The sequence below is a fragment of the Schistocerca cancellata genome, chromosome 12 (genome assembly GCF_023864275.1).
Source record: "Schistocerca cancellata isolate TAMUIC-IGC-003103 chromosome 12, iqSchCanc2.1, whole genome shotgun sequence".
NCBI lineage: Eukaryota > Metazoa > Arthropoda > Insecta > Orthoptera > Acrididae > Schistocerca > Schistocerca cancellata.
This window is the reverse complement of record NC_064637.1, coordinates 130,928,958-130,948,684: the sequence shown is the minus strand read 5'-3', so window position 1 is coordinate 130,948,684 and position 19,727 is coordinate 130,928,958. Positions and strand designations below refer to the sequence as shown.

The 19,727-nt window shown below is 41.9% G+C and overlaps 1 protein-coding gene across 1 annotated transcript in view; it reads right to left on the bottom strand.

Moving 5' to 3' along the window:
* The window catches only part of LOC126109521 (uncharacterized), a 497,003-nt gene that overhangs the window by 432,279 nt on the left and 44,997 nt on the right, over nt 1-19,727 (bottom strand). Inside the window, exon 2 of the mRNA XM_049914541.1 lies at nt 13,842-14,228. Coding sequence (XP_049770498.1) covers nt 13,842-14,228 — 387 coding nt within the window. The remainder of the gene's footprint in view (nt 1-13,841; nt 14,229-19,727) is intronic.

Sequence of the window (19,727 nt, the reverse complement as noted above, 5' to 3'; positions counted from 1 at the left end):
CCTTCGTCTTTCTCCGATTTACTCTCAAACCATACTGTGTACTCATTAGACTGTTCATTCCGTTCAGCAGATCATTTAATTCTTCTTCACTTTCACTCAGGATAGCAATGTCATCAGCATCATTGATATCCTTTCACCTTGTATTTTAATTCCACTCCTGAACCTTTCTTTTATTTCCATCATTGCTTCCTCGATGTACAGATTGAAGAGTAGGGGCGAAAGGCTACAGCCTTGTCTTACACCCTTAATACGAGCACTTCGTTCGTGATCGTCCACTCTTATTCCCTCTTGGTTGTTGTACATATTGTATATGACCCGTCTCTCCCTATAGCTTACCCCTACCTTTTTCAGAATCTCGAACAGCTTGCACCATTTTATATTGTCGAACGCTTTTTCAGGTCGACAAATCCTATGAAAGTGTCTTGATTTTTCTTTAGCCTTGCTTCCATTATTAGCCGTAACTTCAGAATTGCCTCTCTCGTCCCTTTACTTTTCCTAAAGCCAAACTGATCTTCACCTAGCGCATTCTCAATTTTCTTTTCCATTCTTCTGTATATTATTCTTGTAAGCAGCTTCGATGCATGAGCTGTTAAGCTGATTGTGCGATAATTCTCGCACTTGTCAGCTCTTTCCGTCTTCGGAATTGTGTGGACGATGCTTTTCCGAAAGTCAGATGGTATATCGCCAGACTCATATATTCTACACACCAACGTGAACAGTCGTTTTGTTGCCACTTCCCCCAATGATTTTAGAAATTCTGATGGAATGTTATCTATCCCTTCTGCCTTATTTGACCGTAAGTCCTCCAAAGCTCTTTAAAATTCCGATTCTAATACTGGATCCCCTATCTCTTCTAAATCGACTCCTGTTTCTTCTTCTATCACATCAGACAAATCTTCACCCTCATAGAGGCTTTCAATGTATTCTTTCCACCTATCTGCTCTCTCCTCTGCATTTAACAGTGGAATTCCCGTTGCACTCTTAATGTTACCACCGTTGCTTTTAATGTCACCAAAGGTTGTTTTGACTTTCCTGTATGCTGAGTCTGTCCTTCCGACAATCATATCATTTTCGATGTCTTCACATTTTTTCCTGCAGCCATTTCGTCTTAGCTTCCCTCCACTTCCTATTTATTTCATTCCTCAGCGACTTGTATTTCTGTATTCCTGATTTTTCCGGAACATGTTTGTACTTCCTCCTTTCATCAATCAACTGAAGTATTTCTTCTGTTACCCATGGTTTCTTCGCAGCTACCTTCTTTGTACCTATGTTTTCCTTCCCAACTTCTGTGATGGCACTTTTTAGAGATGTCCATTCCTCTTCAACTGTACTGCCTACTGCGCTATTCCTTATTGCTGTATCTATAGCGTTAGAGAACTTCAAACGTATCTCGTCATTCCTTAGTACTTACGTATCCCACTTCTTTGCGTATTCATTCTTCCTGACTAATGTCTTCAGCCTACTCTTCATCACTACTATATTGTGATCTGAGTCTATATCTGCTCCTGGGTACGCCTTACAATCCAGTATCTGATTTCGGAATCTCTGTCTGACCATGATCTAATCTAATTGAAATCTTCCCGTATCTCCCGGCCTTTTCCAAGTATACCTCCTCCTCTTGTGATTCTTGAACAGAGTATTCGCTATTACTAGCTGAAACTTGTTACAGAACTCAATTAGTCTTTCTCCTCTTTCATTCCTTATCCCAAGCTCATATTCCCCTGTAACCTTTTCTTCTACTCCTTCCCCTACAACTGCATTCCAGTCGCCCATGACTATTAGATTTTCGTCCCCCTTTACATACTGCATTACCCTTTCAATATCCTCATACACTTTCTCTATCTGTTCATCTTCAGCTTGCGACGTCGGCATGTATACCTGAACTACCGTGGTCGGTGTTGGTCTGCTGTCGATTCTGATTAGAACAACCCGGTCACTGAACTGTTCACAGTAACACACCCTCTGCCCTACCGTCCTATTCATAACGAATCCTACACCTGTTATACCATTTTCTGCTGCTGTTGATATTACCCGATACTCACCTGACCAGAAATCCTTGTCTTCCTTCCACTTCACTTCACTGACCCCTACTATATCTAGATTGAGCCTTTGCATTTCCCTTTTCAGATTTTCTAGTTTCCCTACCACGTTCAAGCTTCTAACATTCCACGCCCCGACTCGTAGAACGTTATCCTTTCGTTGATTATTCAATCTTTTTCTCATGGTAACCTCCCACTTGGCAGTCCCCTCCCGGAGATCCGAATGGGGGACTATTCCGGAATCCTTTACCAATGGAGAGATCATCATGACACTTCTTCAATTACAGGCCACATGTCCTGTGCATACACGTTACGTGTCTTTAATGCAGTGGTTTCCATTGTCTTCTGCATCCTCATGTCGTTGATCATTGCTGATTCTTCCGCCTTTAGGGTCAATTTCCCACCCCTAGGACAAGAGAGTGCCCTGAACCTCTATACGCTCCTCCGCCCTCTTTGACAAGGCCGTTGGCAGAATGAGACTGACTTCTTATGCCGGAAGTCTTCGGCCGCCAATGCTGATTATTTATCAAAATTTAGGCTGTGGCGGGGATCGAACCCGGGACCGAAGACGTTTTGATTATGAATCAAAGACGCTACCCCTAGACCACGGGTGAATCCAAAACTTAAAAGAATGCCTTCAACGGCTTCACTTTGGTAGTGAGGAAGCGGTGCAGGCAGAGGTGAGATTGTGGCGCCGTCAACGAAGTCAAACATTGTACAGTGACTGTATCACAAACTGGTCTCTCGTCAGAAGAAATGTGTTCGTCGTCAAGGTGGCTATGTGGAGAAATAAATACACTACTGGCCATTAGAATTGCTACACCACGAAGATGACGTACTGCAGAAGTGAAATTTAACCGACAGGAAGAGGGTGCTGTGATATGCAATTGATTAGCTTTTCAAAGCATTCACACAAGGTTGGCGCCTGTGGCGATACCTACAACGTGCTGACACGAGGAAAGTTTCCAACAAATTACTCATACACGAATAGCAGTTGACCGGCGTTGCCTGGTGAAACGTTTTTGAGATGCCTCGTGTAAGGAGCAGAAATGCGTACTATCACGTTTCCGACTTTGATAAAGATCGGATTGTAGACCATTGCGTTGCGGTTTATCGTATCGCGACATTGCTGCTCGTGTTGGTCGAGATCCAATGACTGTTAGCAGAATATGGAATCGGTGGGTTCAGGAGGGTAATCCTGCATGGCTGTAACGGATCGTGCAGCCACGTCTCGATCCGTGAGTCAACAGATGGGGACGTTTGCAAGACAGCAACCATCTGCACGAACCGTTAGACCACGTTTGCAGCAGCATCGACTATCAGCTCGGAGACCGTGGCTGCGGTTACCCTTGACGCTTCATCACAGACAGGAGCGTCTGGGATGGTGTACTCAACGACGAACCTGGGTGCACGAATGGAAAAACGTCATTATTTCGGATGAATCCAGGTTCTGTTTACAGCATCACGATGGTCGCATTCGTGTTTGGCGACATCGCGGAGAACGCACATTGAAGCGTGTATTCATCATCGCCATACTGGCGTATCACCCGGCGTGATGGTATGGGATGCCATTTGTCACACGTCTCGGTCACCTCTTGTTCGCATTGACGGCACTTTGAACAGTGGACGTTACACCTCAGATGTGTTACGACCCGTGGCTCTACCCTTCATTCGATCCCTGCGAAACCCTACATTTCAGCAGGATAATGCACGACCGCACGTTGCAGGTCCTGTTCTGGCGTTTCTGGATACAGGAAATGTTCGACTGCTGCCCTGGCCAGCACATTCTCCAGATCTCTCACCAATTGAAAACGTCTGGTCAATGGTGACCGAGCAACTGGCGCGTCACAATACGCCAGTCACTACTCTCGATGAACTGTGGTATCGTGTTGAAGCTGGATGGCCTGCTGTACCTGTACGCCATCCAAGCTCTGTTTGACTGAATGCCCAGGCGTATCAAGGCCGTTATTACGGCCAGAGGTGGTTGATCTGTGTACTGATTTCTCAGGTTCTATGCACCTGAACTGCGAGTAAATGTAATCACATGTCAGTTCTAGTATAATATATTTGTCCAATGAATACCCGTTTATCATCTGCATTTCTTCTTGGTGTAGCAATTTTAATGTCCAGTAGTGTAGAAACAAAATTATTTTTAAGTCGCAATTTTACTTGCCCAACGATTGAGCGATGCCATGTAAGTCTAGTGCGATATTCGTGTTCCCGGTGGGTACTAACAGGGGCAGTGAAGCACGGAGAGTAAGGAGTACTCCAGCAGCGGCAGAACAGCGCTACTGCTCCATGGCGGCAGCAGTCAGCGCGTATCAGGGCTGTGCTTTCGCTTTTGGAGTACCGGCTATTCTCCGCCTTCTACTGTCCTACTTAATATATATCGGCAAGTAAAATTCTGCTTTAAAAATCATTTTGTTTGTAGTTGTCGCTGGGCGTCGTATGTGAGACGTTCTGAGTGGGATGTGTGAGCTGACTCGAGCTATACTTTGCAAAAACTAAATTGGAAGTATCTGCCGAAACGCCACAGAGAAAACGTCTGAAGGGTCTTAGTAGAGACTCCGTGTATAATTAATTTTTTTATTCTCAGTATATAATGTCCACTGTAATGTTAAAATTGGTTTTCTTTGTTTATTTAGCCTTTTTTAGCTATGTGGCGATTATCTCTTACCCCTTCGGACACTGTTTCACATTATTGATTATTTAGGGGCTTTCCTTTTGTCCAACGACAATAAAAAAAAATGTCAGGCAGGAGGAAAATCTGACTGGATACTCTGCGACTTTGGAGATCCTAGATCAATTGCAACTCATCTAAAAAAACATTAGGGTTGCTGCTATGCCTGCCCTCTTCCTGCTTTCCTCCTCAGCCCTGGCGTATCTGAATATTTACGACACAGCAGAGATACTCACTTAATCTATGACAATTTGAATAAATTATACAGATTTCGGTGCCATTCTTAACCAAAATATAACATCACGCTAGCCATTGTTTCTATTCTTTGCAAAAACGATATACTGAAATGGGTGACAAAGGGGGTTTACTATCTTTGGCCCGAAAAAAGTATGTTCTTTAAGAATTTTTTTCTCGGGATGTGTTATAGATATCAATGTCAAATTTAGTCAAAATGTTTATTGATATTTCTTCTGAAAACTGGAATATTTTTCTACCGGGAAAGTCGAATAGCAAAGGGGGAAGTACCGTCGGAACGAAACAGAATTTCGATGTAGACCTCCACGCACGGTATGTCACAGGTCAGCCGGCTCGTCTGAAATCAAAATTGAGCTGACGATAGCGAAATATATAAGATTCTTTAGGAGTTGTACCTCGCTTAAGTTATTTGGACCATAGGAAACAAAACGGTGGCCATTTGAAAAAACTGGGTTTTTTCATCTATTTTTCGACTTCATCGGCCACGTAAAAATATAGTTGATGGATCGGAATAAAAGTGGCACAACTCCTAGACAATTTAGTTAGCTTCGTCGGAAACAAAGAATAATGCCAATCGGTTCAGTAGATTTTAAGTTACCATACCGCGTGATAAAAAAAAAAGTCATTTCGAGAAAAGCGCGTTTGAAGTTTTGACTACATATAAATGCAACACTACGCAACGTACGTTCAATCTGCTATTGCGGGTCCGTAAACTAGTCCTTTCTCTTCCTCATAGAGGGCGTTCTGCTCGACCTGGGCCATCCTGCGCTGCTCCAGAGCCGCTCGTACGGCCGCTTGAATCTGGAGGTCGTCCGAATGCTTGGCGAACTGCGTCGAGTAGAGTCCCAGGGTGACGTCCATCGTTGTCATGGTCTTCAGAATTGCTGAATACCCTTCGTTGAAGCTGCTCACTGCCAGGAAAGTTGGAATCTCCACAATCTTCGCACCAGAATGCAAATGTTTGGGGGCTAACTTCCAAACACACGCGTTCAAACTTTTATTTGAATTTTGTGTGTTTCCTCCCAAGCACCAGTACAGTAACTCGTTCTCCGAAAGAAAAAAAACTGGTGCGTGAAAAATGCCGATTTTAGGCAGGTGCATTTTTTTTATTCAACGCGAATAACAAACATTTTCGTTCCGTATTCGGAAAAACCGTTTCAGGGGTGGATTCGAAACACTTTTATGGATCCAAAAACGCAATTTAAAAATCGAGTTTTTGAACCAAAAGATTTAAACCTCCCCTTAATTATAAAATCCGCTTACTCTCTTTTCAATAGCGTGTACTGCGAATTTTGATGATTTTTGCCGTGCATGACGTCACAATAAAGTCAGTTCCGTATGTTTTTCCACAGTTCTCACATCCTAAAGTTACTTCAATGTGTTCTTATATATGACAGATCAGCTGTATTCGCAGATACGCTAAGTCGCCTGTTGACATCACACTGAAATGGAGACTTCGATACGTGCATTGACGATGAAGGAACGCCTTTGAAGTGGCAGTAGACAAATATCATTATGAAGTTAGTCAAAATATAAGTATGTGTGTTGTTGGTTCGCAGGTTCTCCGCGTTCAGAACTTGACGTTTCACTACCGCAGCTTATATGTGCTTCGCGAACCTTTCAACTTCGCATCCTTTAAATGAACTCAGCTGTAGAACTGAAACATATATGGATTATTACGCAATCAGACAACTTTGACGATTGAATTCGGCAAACTCTGTTCAGGCATCCACAAGAATTTTCGAACGCCGTAAAAGGGGGACATCGTCCAGTTAAGAAGAGGAAGAAGTTATCAGACATTATTTCTTTCCTTTTTCATATGCTTTCACATTCGGATTTTTACACAGAATACTTCACCTGATTAGAGCTCCAGCAATTTCGTGCTACAGCAGAAGTTCCCTACGATTAGGCGCTATGTATCTGCAGCAAAGCTGTTATTACATGTCGTAATAAATCGTTAGTAAAATACTCACCCTTCTGCGATATTTTTCTCGGGAATTCTTCTATTAGAATCTGAAGTAATTGTGATTTGTTAGGAATATCTACATATCTTAGGACAATATGAATTAGTTAACAGGTTTTCGTGGACGTTGTCAAGGGAAATAATGTTAAATATATGTGGAATAAACATACCGTATTGATTGTACAGCCATTATGAATGAAGACACCAAGGAAATCAAAACATTAGATGCCAGTGGGCATTGATTTACACTCCTGGAAATGGAAAAAAGAACACATTGACACCTGTGTGTCAGACCCACCATACTTGCTCCGGACACTGCGAGAGGGCTGTACAAGCAATGATAACACGCACGGCACAGCGGACACACCAGGAACCGCGGTGTTGGCCGTCGAATGGCGCTAGCTGCGCAGAATTTGTGCACCGCCGCCGTCAGTGTCAGCCAGTTTGCCGTGGCATACGGAGCTCCATCGCAGTCTTTAACACTGGTAGCATGCCGCGACAGCGTGGACGTGAACCGTATGTGCTGTTGACGGACTTTCAGCGAGGGCGTATAGTGGGCATGCGGGAGGCCGGGTGGACGTACCGCCGAATTGTTCAACACGTGGGGCGTGAGGTCTCCACAGTACATCGATGTTGTCGCCAGTGGTCGGCGGAAGGTGCACGTGCCCGTCGACCTGGGACCGGACCGCAGCGACGCACGGATGCACGCCAAGACCGTAGGATCCTACGCAGTGCCGTAGGGGACCGCACCGCCACTTCCCAGCAAATTAGGGACACTGTTGCTCCTGGGGTATCGGCGAGGACCATTCGCAACCGTCTCCATGAAGCTGGGCTACGGTCCCGCACACCGTTAGGCCGTCTTCCGCTCACGCCCCAACATCGTGCAGCCCGCCACCAGTGGTGTCGCGACAGGCGTGAATGGAGGGACGAATGGAGACGTGTCGTCTTCAGCGATGAGAGTCGCTTCTGCCTTGGTGCCAATGACGGTCGTATGCGTGTTTGGCGCCGTGCAGGTGAGCGCCACAATCAGGACTGCATACGACCGAGGCACACAGGGCCAACACCCGGCATCATGGTGTGGGGAGCGATCTCCTACACTGGCCGTACACCACTGGTGATCGTCGAGGGGACGCTGAATAGTGCACGGTACATCCAAACCGTCATCGAACCCATCGTTCTACCATTCCTAGACCGGCAAGGGAACTTGCTGTTCCAACAGGACAATGCACGTCCGCATGTATCCCGTGCCACCCAACGTGCTCTAGAAGGTGTAAGTCAACTACCCTGGCCAGCAAGATCCCCGGATCTGTCCCCCATTGAGCATGTTTGGGACTGGATGAAGTGTCGTCTCACGCGGTCTGCACGTCCAGCACGAACGCTGGTCCAACTGAGGCGCCAGGTGGAAATGGCATGGCAAGCCGTTCCACAGGACTACATCCAGCATCTCTACGATCGTCTCCATGGGAGAATAGCAGCCTGCATTGCTGCGAAAGGTGGATATACACTGTACTAGTGCCGACATTGTGCATGCTCTGTTGCCTGTGTCTATGTGCCTGTGGTTCTGTCAGTGTGATCATGTGATGTATCTGACCCCAGGAATGTGTCAATAAAGTTTCCCCTTCCTGGGACAATGAATTCACGGTGTTCTTATTTCAATTTCCAGGAGTGTATATTAGTGGAGTAAGCTGAAAACTTGTGCCACGCCGGGATTCGAAGCGAGGTCTCTCGCTTACTAGGCAGATGCCCTGATGACTACGTCATCCAGACAGCACACCTGCCTAGTAAACGGTAGACCTTGTTTCGAATCCCGGTCTGGCATAAACTTTCAGCTTGCCCCATTGATACAAATCAGTTGCCACTGGTAGCTAATGTCTTTAATCCCTTTATGTCTGGAAATAAAGTTGTTTGCGAGCGTCATATCTCCGTCTTCAATGAACGTCAGATGACAGAACATACTGTTTATCCATTATTCAAAAAAATGAGATCAGAGCACGATATCATCATTGGTATTTAAACGTTGAGTAGGATAACGTCGCGGATAGACAACGCAGGTGAATTCATTCGCCAAGTTCTACAGTCGTCCTGAGGAATGAGGAGTGACGGAGAAACGTAAGAGTGCTGAATACGGGGGAAATGTGCGTCCCTATAGCACGAAATTCTGATACATCTGTTACGGTGTTCGTAGCGCTTCGCAGGATTCTCTGTTTTCCTCTTTTGAAGTTCACATCAGAAGCTGTTGTGCCGTGTTACCAGGACCCAAAATGTTTTCATTGTCATGGACAACACCGTTCAAGTCTTCAGTTTCTCTTAGACATATCTTTGGAGTTTGGAAATCCCCATACACCGGTGCGCCGTGAAAGCCGTATTCCATCGCTAATGACGACTGCTTTTCCTCCGAGTATCCCACGCCTATAGCATCAAAGTACCTTCTCGAATGGGGAGAGTCTGACGTTTTAGGGGCGTAGTGTGTGTTAGGTAAACCACAGAGACGCAATGCAGTGGCGGACAAAAAACTGGCTGGAAAAGAACATAACCAAAGCTGCTAGAACACTCTAATCCATCGTGGATTTTTTTTGGTATATTGTGTCGATTTGAAAGAATTGTTACAGTCAAGTTCACTATCGCTGGAGGAACCAAACAAAAATTGCTTAGAATAACGGGTGCAACTGAAAAATTGTTGTTAATGTAACAGTAAGGGAAAGATTTTGTTTCAGTTTCTGATGTCCATAAACGTTTTTTACCATTTTATTACTAAACTTTAAAATCGTAAAAGTTAGCTCTTTGACTGGAGATTATTACAGAAGGTCTCTAGCGCCTGTTACCTCGGTATACGGGGTGATGGACAGAAATACTTCATACAAAAGTTTTGCTTATCGACTGATAAAGACTTGAGTATTTGATTTTTCTACACGTGAAAGACAGCGTATTCACTGTGTCCTACGACAAGAAATTAAATAATAAGATTTGGGAGCCTGCAATCTGTTGTAAGCCACTTAAGTCCTTCTGGCCACCAAAGTGCACGAATGGACTTAGAGCAAAAGTGTTATTACTGTGAACATTTTTTAGAGTCAATGGAAATGATGAAAAATATATTTTACACTAACTTCTGAGATTATTGACCGTTTTAAGATCATTAGTGTCATTTGGCACTGAAAATGAAAAAAAGTGTGGCATTTTGCCGAAACAGGACTGGGAAATAAGTCTTTCCGTCACTATAATATTAATTATGTGGGTACTTTTAGGAACGTCAACTACCATACAGTTTTTTTTTTTTTTTGTAACCATTTTTCATCTCGCCAATGATAGTAAAATTCGTTTCATGTTACCATCGAATCGCCGAAACGAACCAGAAATATATTCCCAAAAAGCAAAAGTGTTCGATTTGGAGAATTTAATTCGACAATATTATTTTCTCATTAGATTTATTTTCAGTTAGGATGACTGCAGTATGGAAGGTAGCGTCAATACCAAGTAGAAAAGTTTCGAGCCGAAGCACAAATCCGAACAGTTTAAGTGTCCTCTGGGGTGTATTTTTTTTTATATATATATGCTCAGATACGAAATTTTTCATCCGAAAATGAACGTACAGTTTCAAACACGTTGATCTGAAGCTCACAGTGAGAACTGTAATTACTCAAGATGTCGGTTTTGGGCCAAAAAACCTTAAATTCATTGAAGGTGCGAAATTTTCCACTGGAAAAGCTACCCTGTCATCGAAATTTCAAACGATCGGGTGAAAAATAAATCTGACAGTAAACGGCAAAATTGTTGTTTTTCAGTCACCTTTTACATAATTGTGGTCACTGCTCGACAGAAGAGCAACATCAGTGCTTTCATGGCAGCTCCCTGTTTGAAATTTTGAAGTTCACCTCGTTTCTTCTGTCTACCAGACCACTCAAGGAAATGTACAACGTAAACATTCGCGGGTAGAAATATCGCACTTATTCAAAGTTTCGAGGCTACTGTGCCGTGGTATTTTTGGAGAAATTCAATATTTTGACGCGATTTGTGGAAGACATCTTCAAAAAGGAGTTGTAGCTTCTATTAAAGTCCAGTTCAAACCCTGGTTACCTACCCTTTTTCTCCAAAAAGTTCATTCGATGGCTCACAGTAGCCCGGAATACATTTTCACACAATACAAACTGCAATTTCCGTTTCGGGCGGGAAGCATTTTATTTTTATTTACAAATGAATTGAATCAGTGCCTTATGCACTAACTTCAGACTAAGAAGAGGGAAGAAACAGGAGCCGTCCGATGAGAAGACGGAGAATAGTTATGAAAGTATGAAACACAAATGGACACGTAACATTCCACGAATGTACGTCATATTACTTAGAATGCTTGGCCATGAGCAGCACATCGCTGTGAACTGCAGCATTGCAAACAGCAGCACAAGGAATGTGCTGCAATTCACAGCAACGTCCTGTTCGTAGCCAGGTGTTTTACATCTAAAGATGGTGTATAAGGCACTGAAGTTCTGGTCAAATGTGGATAACATAGTTTGCGACCGAGACGGAAATACAAATTTTTACATTAGTAACAGTTTGAGACCGTTAAATACCAGTGACGACGTCGCCATTTGAAAATATTAAGCGTAATGTGAGGTCTAGAATTAAAGTAGGTACAAACAATTTTATACAGGAATAGGATCCACGAAACGTCTACGATATCTTTGTCCAACGTTTATTTGCAGACGAGTTTCGGGAAGTCTGTTTCCATTCTTAGTGATGTAAAACGAAAGAAGTAGGTATTACGTCAATAATAAAAGGTAAGAATTGTTACAGATACAAAATTTTAACAAAATTTTTCTTTTACCATAAAAAAATGCGTGTGGTATTACGCCGTCTTCTAAAATAAGGCCAGCGCCACGTCATGATACATTGTTAAATTTTGAATTGATCGCAGTTAATAAAAGCCAAATGTTAAGAAGTACGTAATATTACATTAAAACTGTCACAGAGACAAACATCTGTTCCACAGTGTAGAAGATGCCTGAATATGTGGTATAGCTTACGACAAAATATGTGCACAATGTACTACGGAAGTGTGAGTGTGAATAACCACAACCCGACATCTGATTTAAATGTACCATAGTCACATACATCGTGAAAGTGCTGGATTTGGTTAACATCTTAAAGGAACAGTGTATTTAATTAAAAATGTGTGCTGACATGCTTACTGGAATCTCTATATAAAAAGGCAATGTCCCAACTGACTCATTCATTCACTGATTAACCAACGCCCAGCCAAACCGTTAAGGATAGCAACTTTAAATTTGCAGATGGCGTTGATCTTATACCGTAGGCGACGTCTAAGAAAGGGTTTTTCGATATCCGTTGTTAAGGGGGTGAGACTGGAGACGAAAAGTTTTGTGAAAGTATGTCGCTATTACGGCAAATTTGGAGCTAGAACTACGAAAACTGGTATTTTGTTCCTCGGTCAGAAATAAATACGTGTTTCATGACTTTTGGAAAGTAACCCTTATTGGATTGAAATACTGGTTGAAGACTTTTTTGAAAATAAATCATTATTAAAGAACTACTAAAGTATTCTTATAATTACATCTAGGAAAACTGGTATTTAGTTTTTTTGGTTGCAAATAAAAAATACATGTTCATTCTTTTTGGAAATTCAACACCAAAGGGGGTGAAATAGGGCCAGACTGATTCACAGATTCATCATCTCTCAGCCCACACCACTAAGGATAAAACCTGTAGTTTGGATAGAGTGTTTATCTTATACTGCAAGCATCGTCTAAGAAGATACTGTTCAAATAGGGAATGAAATGCTTTTTTAAGATGTCTATTAATGCAGTTTTGAACCTAGAAATATGAAGAATGGTATTTCGTTTCACAGTCCGAAATAAAAAAAAATATGTGTTTCAGAATTTTTGGAAATTCAACCACTGAGTGGGTAAAATAGTGGGTGAACACTTTTTTTTGGGGGGGGGGGGACAAAAAATCTTACACAAGTACTAAGGCATTTGTATAGCAGCGTCTAAGAAAACTGGTATTTGATATCTTGGCTGGCGTTTTAAAAAATGTGTATTTCACTGTTTTTGGAAATTCAAATGCTAAGAGGCTGAAGTATTTGGTTATAAAAAATTTTTAAAGCTCATTCTACGAAAATTATTTCCCTTCTCGGTTAGGTATGAAGAAATATGTGATAGGGAATGAAATTTTCTATGGAAATATCACCGCAAGAACGCAAAAAGCATGATTAAGAAAAACTTTAGAATCTAGATACTAGAATTTTTTTTTTTTTTGCTTGGAACTACAGAACCATGTTTCTATGGCCTGGGCGTGCACAAGATAAAAATTTGATTAAAGTAAAAAAAAAAATCTGTCAACACCATACAATATACAAAAATGAATCAGTGGGCGCTAAGGTAGTATATTATTATATTGTATTATCATATTAAACAGTGAAGGACATGCTTCTTAAAGTATTTTAACTGCAAGTATTTCATAATTTATTATGAATTGTCATTCATTGGTACTTATATTAAGAATTACAACACGAAACCCATATGCTTATTTCGTAATTTTAAAAGAATGTTGATAAAAAATCTCTTACATATAAAAATGCTTACCTTTTATTACAGACTTAAAAGCATTTTCTTTTCTTTTACAGCATTCAGAATAGAAAAATGTTTCAGAAACAGTCTGCAAATGAATTTTTAGTTATGAATTCTTTTCTTGTACTAAATTAACAACACAGCTGTATACCCAAGCAAGGCATCCACTACAGGGAATTGCATCAAGACAGCTATTAGTGGTTGTGTAAAGGAGATTTGATTTAACAAGGGGGAAAAAAGAAGCAAATCGTTATCAATGAAGATAGCTTGTACAGCATGTGTGTTGGTTGTCGCTAGCTGCTTTAAATGCGGCGGCGTTTACTCACGTTTTGCGTCGGCAGCCTGCAGCAGCACCAGCGTGACGGCCAGAGCGAGGACAAGCGCCATGGCCGGGAGTCGAGCGCAGCCTGGCTGGGCGGGAATCTGCTTGGCGGACATCTCTGCTCGGGGTTCGAAGTCGGGCCGGTCTGCTAGTGCGGGTCGGTCGCGCTCGCTCGCTGTCCACAGGACGTGTGGACGCGACGCGCCTGCTGCCGCAGTTTTAAACCGTCCGCGCGCCGCCGGACACGCCCATCGGCCAATCGGAGCGCGCGGCGGCGGCAGAGGTGGTGGGGGCTCCCTCCGGCGCGCGCCGTACGGCGAGTGGGGGAAGGTCGCGCCGGCCGCACGGCGGTGTGGTGGCGACCCCGACAGGACAGGACAGGTGGTCCGTTCTGGTAAGCGACAGCGGGGGCGCAATAGAACCGGAATCACCTGCTATTGGGAGCTGTGTCCCAAAGGTCGCCACGCCACCGCAGGATGTGGGCGGTACCGCCACACTGCCCTCACGGCTGTCAGCGACCACACGTGTAAATCTCAATCTCCACTGGTCAATGACAACGCCCACTGATTTCACTAGGTGGAACCCCACAGCTCTTAGACCATACTCATCTCTTATGGGAAAAACACCTATTACGGCCACATTTCAATAATCACAACTAATTGTCGGTCACCTAATATTTTGTAATGACAGAATTATCGAAAGCAGTTGTAATATTCTGTCAAACCTAGCAAAACCAAGGCGGGAGGGGGGGAACTTGATGCCAAAAAATTCTTTAATTGTTGTTACGTCAAAAACATACCTTTTAAAGAGGTACTCACATGTGAACAAGGACCAGAATTCGAAAATACCTTTTAGCACACTCTCAGCAATATCGACATACTTTCAATAACCTGTTCTACCAACTTTATGACCACAACAAAAGTTTAAAAATCCATATTTCCTTCATGGCTTGGCTTTAACTGTCAACATACTTATAAAGATATATTGATGTGTAAGTAACGTCCTGAACGTGGACATATTTAATACGACATTCATTAGGGAAAGTGATATCTCGTGCAGACCTAAATTTTTGAGTTAAGTTTAACTGAAACATTTGAATCATATATGTAATCTGGTAGAGACTTCATTAAAAACCATTTTTTTATTTTTTAAATATAAAGTACCTGACTATTTTATAATAACTTCAAAAGATGGCCATAAAATACTTCCCCTTGCGAAGGTATTGCAATGGTTAAAGAAGTTGAGTTTCTTTGTGATATGTAATTCACTACACATCTAGTTTAGTTCTGATGCCAGGAACAGAACGAGAAAAGTTACCCTAAGCTGTTCAAGAAATATAAAGATGGGCGCCACATCATCTGCATGGGGATACATTGAAATACGAGTCCCACAGGATTCGATTATTGGCCCACTGATTTTCTTGCTTTGATAAATCATTTTATCTGAATCAGGTGGTAGACTTACTCCTGTTTGAAAATGGTTCGAACATTGATGTGAAGACAAACAAACAAGTATAGACAAAGAAAACTGTAAATTGTTTCTGCGAAAATTACTGTTTTGTATAAATGGTCTAGCTGTAAGGAGAGTAAAGAGGAACCTTATAAAATTTTGCATTACGAAAAATATCCCTCCCCCCCCCCCCCCCCCCCCCCCGCACATTAACCTGGTACACGAACAACAATTTAGAAACGGGATCGAAAGTTCTATGTTATTGGGTGAGCATGTAGATGATAAAATAGAACTGGAAAAATCATGAAATAAACCTGCTAAGGCATTTAAGTTCTTTTGATATAAAAATAACTGACGAGATCGGAGATATACAAAGCAACAAATCAATGTGTTGTTTTTCTCTTCATTCAGTGATGTCTTACGACATAATATTCCTGGGTAATTTCTTGTTTAGACAAAAATTAGTCATGACACAAGATAAAGTAATCGGAATTATTTTTGGGGTTCACACATGTACGTGTTGCAGACATCTCTTTAAGCAGCGCGAAATATTAACCACTGCCTCACAATACTTGTATTATTTGCTGTCAACAAGCCATAACAGACATTCACAAGAATGAGAAATGTTGTGCATTACCTTATAATGAATATAAGGAGAGATGAGATGTGGAGCTATAAAAGACCTTCATACTCTATCCACTGGAATAAACTGTCTGACAGAGAGATGAAGTGTTTTCAAATGTAGATTAAAGATGTTTCTCCTCAGTTGCTCCTTCAGTACTACAGAGGAATTCCTCAAAATAAATAATTGCTCCTTTATACAAAATAAAATGTGTAAATTGCATTTAGACACTGTAGTGTAACGACGTAAGTTTTTATTTATAAATGATTTTCTTTTGATATATGACCATGTGCAGACTTCGTCACCGACGTCAGTTACAACCCACTTCAAAATTATTTATATTCTTTTTAAATTATCTCAGAATGGTTCTTGAACGAAACTGTAAAACATCATTTGAGTCATATGCCCAGAATTACGTCACTCGGGCCAATTGGTTGGCGTAAACTTTTTTTTTCAATTTTAGATGTCGTTTGTTTCTACTCAGAAATTATATTGATACACGTTGTCTTGATTTATCGATATTAGAACCACATTGAATAAACTTTTTGAGATTCACAGTCGCGATGAACGCTGTCAAAATTCAATAATCGAGTCAAATATATTATAAATTCATTCACATAATTCTTCATAAATAAATCCTCGGAACACGTATTTCAACTTTAATAGCATCCACCAGTTTATTATCTTCCTACATACAGACGTGAACCTGTGCCTTGACAATACAGAACTAACATTTCTTCAATAAGATTAAACTTCCTATGATATCATTGTTGTACCAAACATTACAAATTTTTCATTTATTTTTATTTTTTAGAAGCACGACGCAACAACTCGGTTCCAGGATCTTCTGTTGCTCTTTGGCTGTCGACCCGCGACGTATAGTGGCCAGCAGTTTTCTCTCTGGTCCCGGCAGCGAAGATGCTGTCTCCGTTCGTTGCGCCGCCCTCTCCGTACATGAAACATAAAAAAAAAATACAAAAACTTTAGACAATTCACAACCATTACAAAAGTATTACAAAAATGCATAAACAAAACTAAATTAAACTTATATTCACCTGCAAACTGGGCTGACACTGGTGGATGGGTGACGCTTCAATTTCGCGTCCCACTACAACACATAAATATTTTTCATCCTTTTTCTTTTAGAAAAATATCTGTTGAATGTTTGTTCATTGACATGTTTCACATCATAACGTTCAGCATGAATATGATCTCCGGAACATGTAAATACAATACGTTTAATGCCCTCTCAGGTGAATGGACGCCTCTTAAGTCTCTTGCGTTGTTAGTAGTCCAGACGATCATTTGTGGGTGCTTTGATTGAACGTTAAAGCGGTTAACGTAACACTACCGAAATAATTTTTATTTTATGCTACGTACTTCATTTTCACTGTCAATATCGATGATTATCAGCTTTTATGCTGCGAATTCACATTTATTATCATACAAATCAGTGATCTCTAATAGACTACGATCTGCACACACGTATACGCATATGTTTGTATTTTACTCAGTGTTACTTGGAATTCTGGTTGATGTTGTCAGTTGAGGTAAAGCTATAGGTGACAGCATTCCACGATTATGCAGATATTTGCTTCGCGGGCTGGTGCAGAGCACTTTGTCACGGCATGACAAAATTGATCGTAATAAATGAACATAATCAAATGCAGAAGTTTGGAATGAGTTTCAAAATAAAGAGAATAAATTGTTATTCTATGCAACAGTAGTTTACCAGCCGATGTCCCCTTCTCTTCAGCAAAACGGAACACGAAACATAAATTGCACCAATAAATGGGAATAATGCGTCGTCCATACTCAATAATTGTCCAGTTAAAACTTATCATAAGTGATAAAGCTCTGTTACCACGGCAACTGGCTGCACGAAACTTCCGCTGTGAAAGCGTAGCCAAATCCGACTCACATGAGACTTCACGTGGTGAATTTCGGACGCAGAGTCACTACATGGATATTACACGATATTTAGCCCAAACTGAAAGAATTGACACCGTAGTGACTCGCGTGGAACTTTACTTGACGACGACTATACACAAACTGACTGTGGCTTTGTGCACAACGCACACATGATGCTGTGCGTACGCCAATTACCATAAAATGTTGAAATACAAACTTCTTACTTGTTGTTTACTTATTTACGCCAACAGTTTTATGGGTGGTTAGATGTGGCTCGCCACGAATTCCTCTCCCCTGTCAGTAAGTGGCTCGAAACAGCATATCCAGACACTCCGGGATGATGAAGGCATTGAAACAGAAGATGACATGCGTAAAGCTGAAAAACTAAACACTTTTTTCCAAAGCTGTTTCACAGAGGAGGACCGCACTGCAGTTCCTTCTCTAAATTCTCGCACAAACGAAAAAATGGCTGACATCGAAATAAGTGTCCAAGGAATAGAAAAGCAACTGGAATCGCTCAACAGAGGAAAGTCCACTGGACCTGACGGGATACCAATTCGATTCTACACAGAGTACGCGAAAGAACTTGCCCCCCTTCTAACAGCCGTGTACCGCAAGTGTCTAGAGGAACGGAAGGTTCCAAATGATTGGAAAAGAGCTCAGGTAGTCCCAGTCTTCAAGAAGGGTCGTCGAGCAGATGCGCAGAACTATAGCCCTGTATCTTCTGACATCGATCTGTTGTAGAATTTTAGAACATGTTTTTTGCTCGAGTATATGTCGTTTTTGGAAACCCAGAATCCACTATGTAGGAATCAACATGGATTCCCGAAACAGCGATCGTGTGAGACCCAACTCGCTTTATTTGTTCATGAGACCCAGAAAATATTAGATACAGGCTCCCAGGTAGATGCTATTTTTCTTGACTTCCGGAAGGCATTCGATACAGTTCCGCACTGTCGCCTGATAAACAAAATAAGAGCCTACGGAATATCAGACCAGCTGTGTGGCTGGATTGAAGAGTTTTTAGCAAACAGAACACAGCATGTTGTTATCAATGGAGAGACGTCTACAGACGTTAAAGTAACCTCTGGCGTGCCACAGGGGAGTGTTATGGGACCATTGCTTTTCACAATATATATATAAATGACCTAGTAGATAGTGTCGGAAGTTCCATGCGGCTTTTCGCGGATGATGCTGTAGTATACAGAGAAGTTGCAGCATTAGAAAATTGTAGCGAAATGCAGGAAGATCTGCAGCGGATAGGCACTTGGTGCAGGGAGTGGAAACTGACCCTTAACGTAGACAAAGGTAATGTATTGCGAATACATAGAAAGAAGGATCCTTTATTGTATGATTATATGATAGCGGAACAAACACTGGTAGCAGTTACTTCTGTAAAATATCTGGGAGTATGCGTGTGGAACGATTTGATGTGGAATTATCATATAAAATTAATTGTTGGTAAGGCGGGTACCAGGTTGAGATTCATTGGCAGAGTCCTTAGAAAATGTAGTCCATCAACATAGGAGGTGGCTTACAAAACACTCGATCGACCTATACTTGAGTATTGCTCATCAGTTTGGGATCCGTACCAGATCGGGTTGACGGAGGAGATAGAGAAGATCCAAAGAAGAGCGGCGCGTTTCGTCACAGGGTTATTTGGTAAGCGTGATAGCGTTACGGAGATGTTTAACAAACTCAAGTGGCAGACTCTGCAAGAGAGGCGCACTGCATCGCGGTGTAGCTTGTTCGTCAGGTTTCGAGAGGGTGTGTTTCTGGATGAGGTATCGAATATATTGCTTCCCCCTACTTATACCTCCCGAGGAGATCACGAATGTAAAATTAGAGAGATTAGAGCGCGCACGGAGGCTTTCAGACAGTCGTTCTTCCCGCGAACCATACGCGACT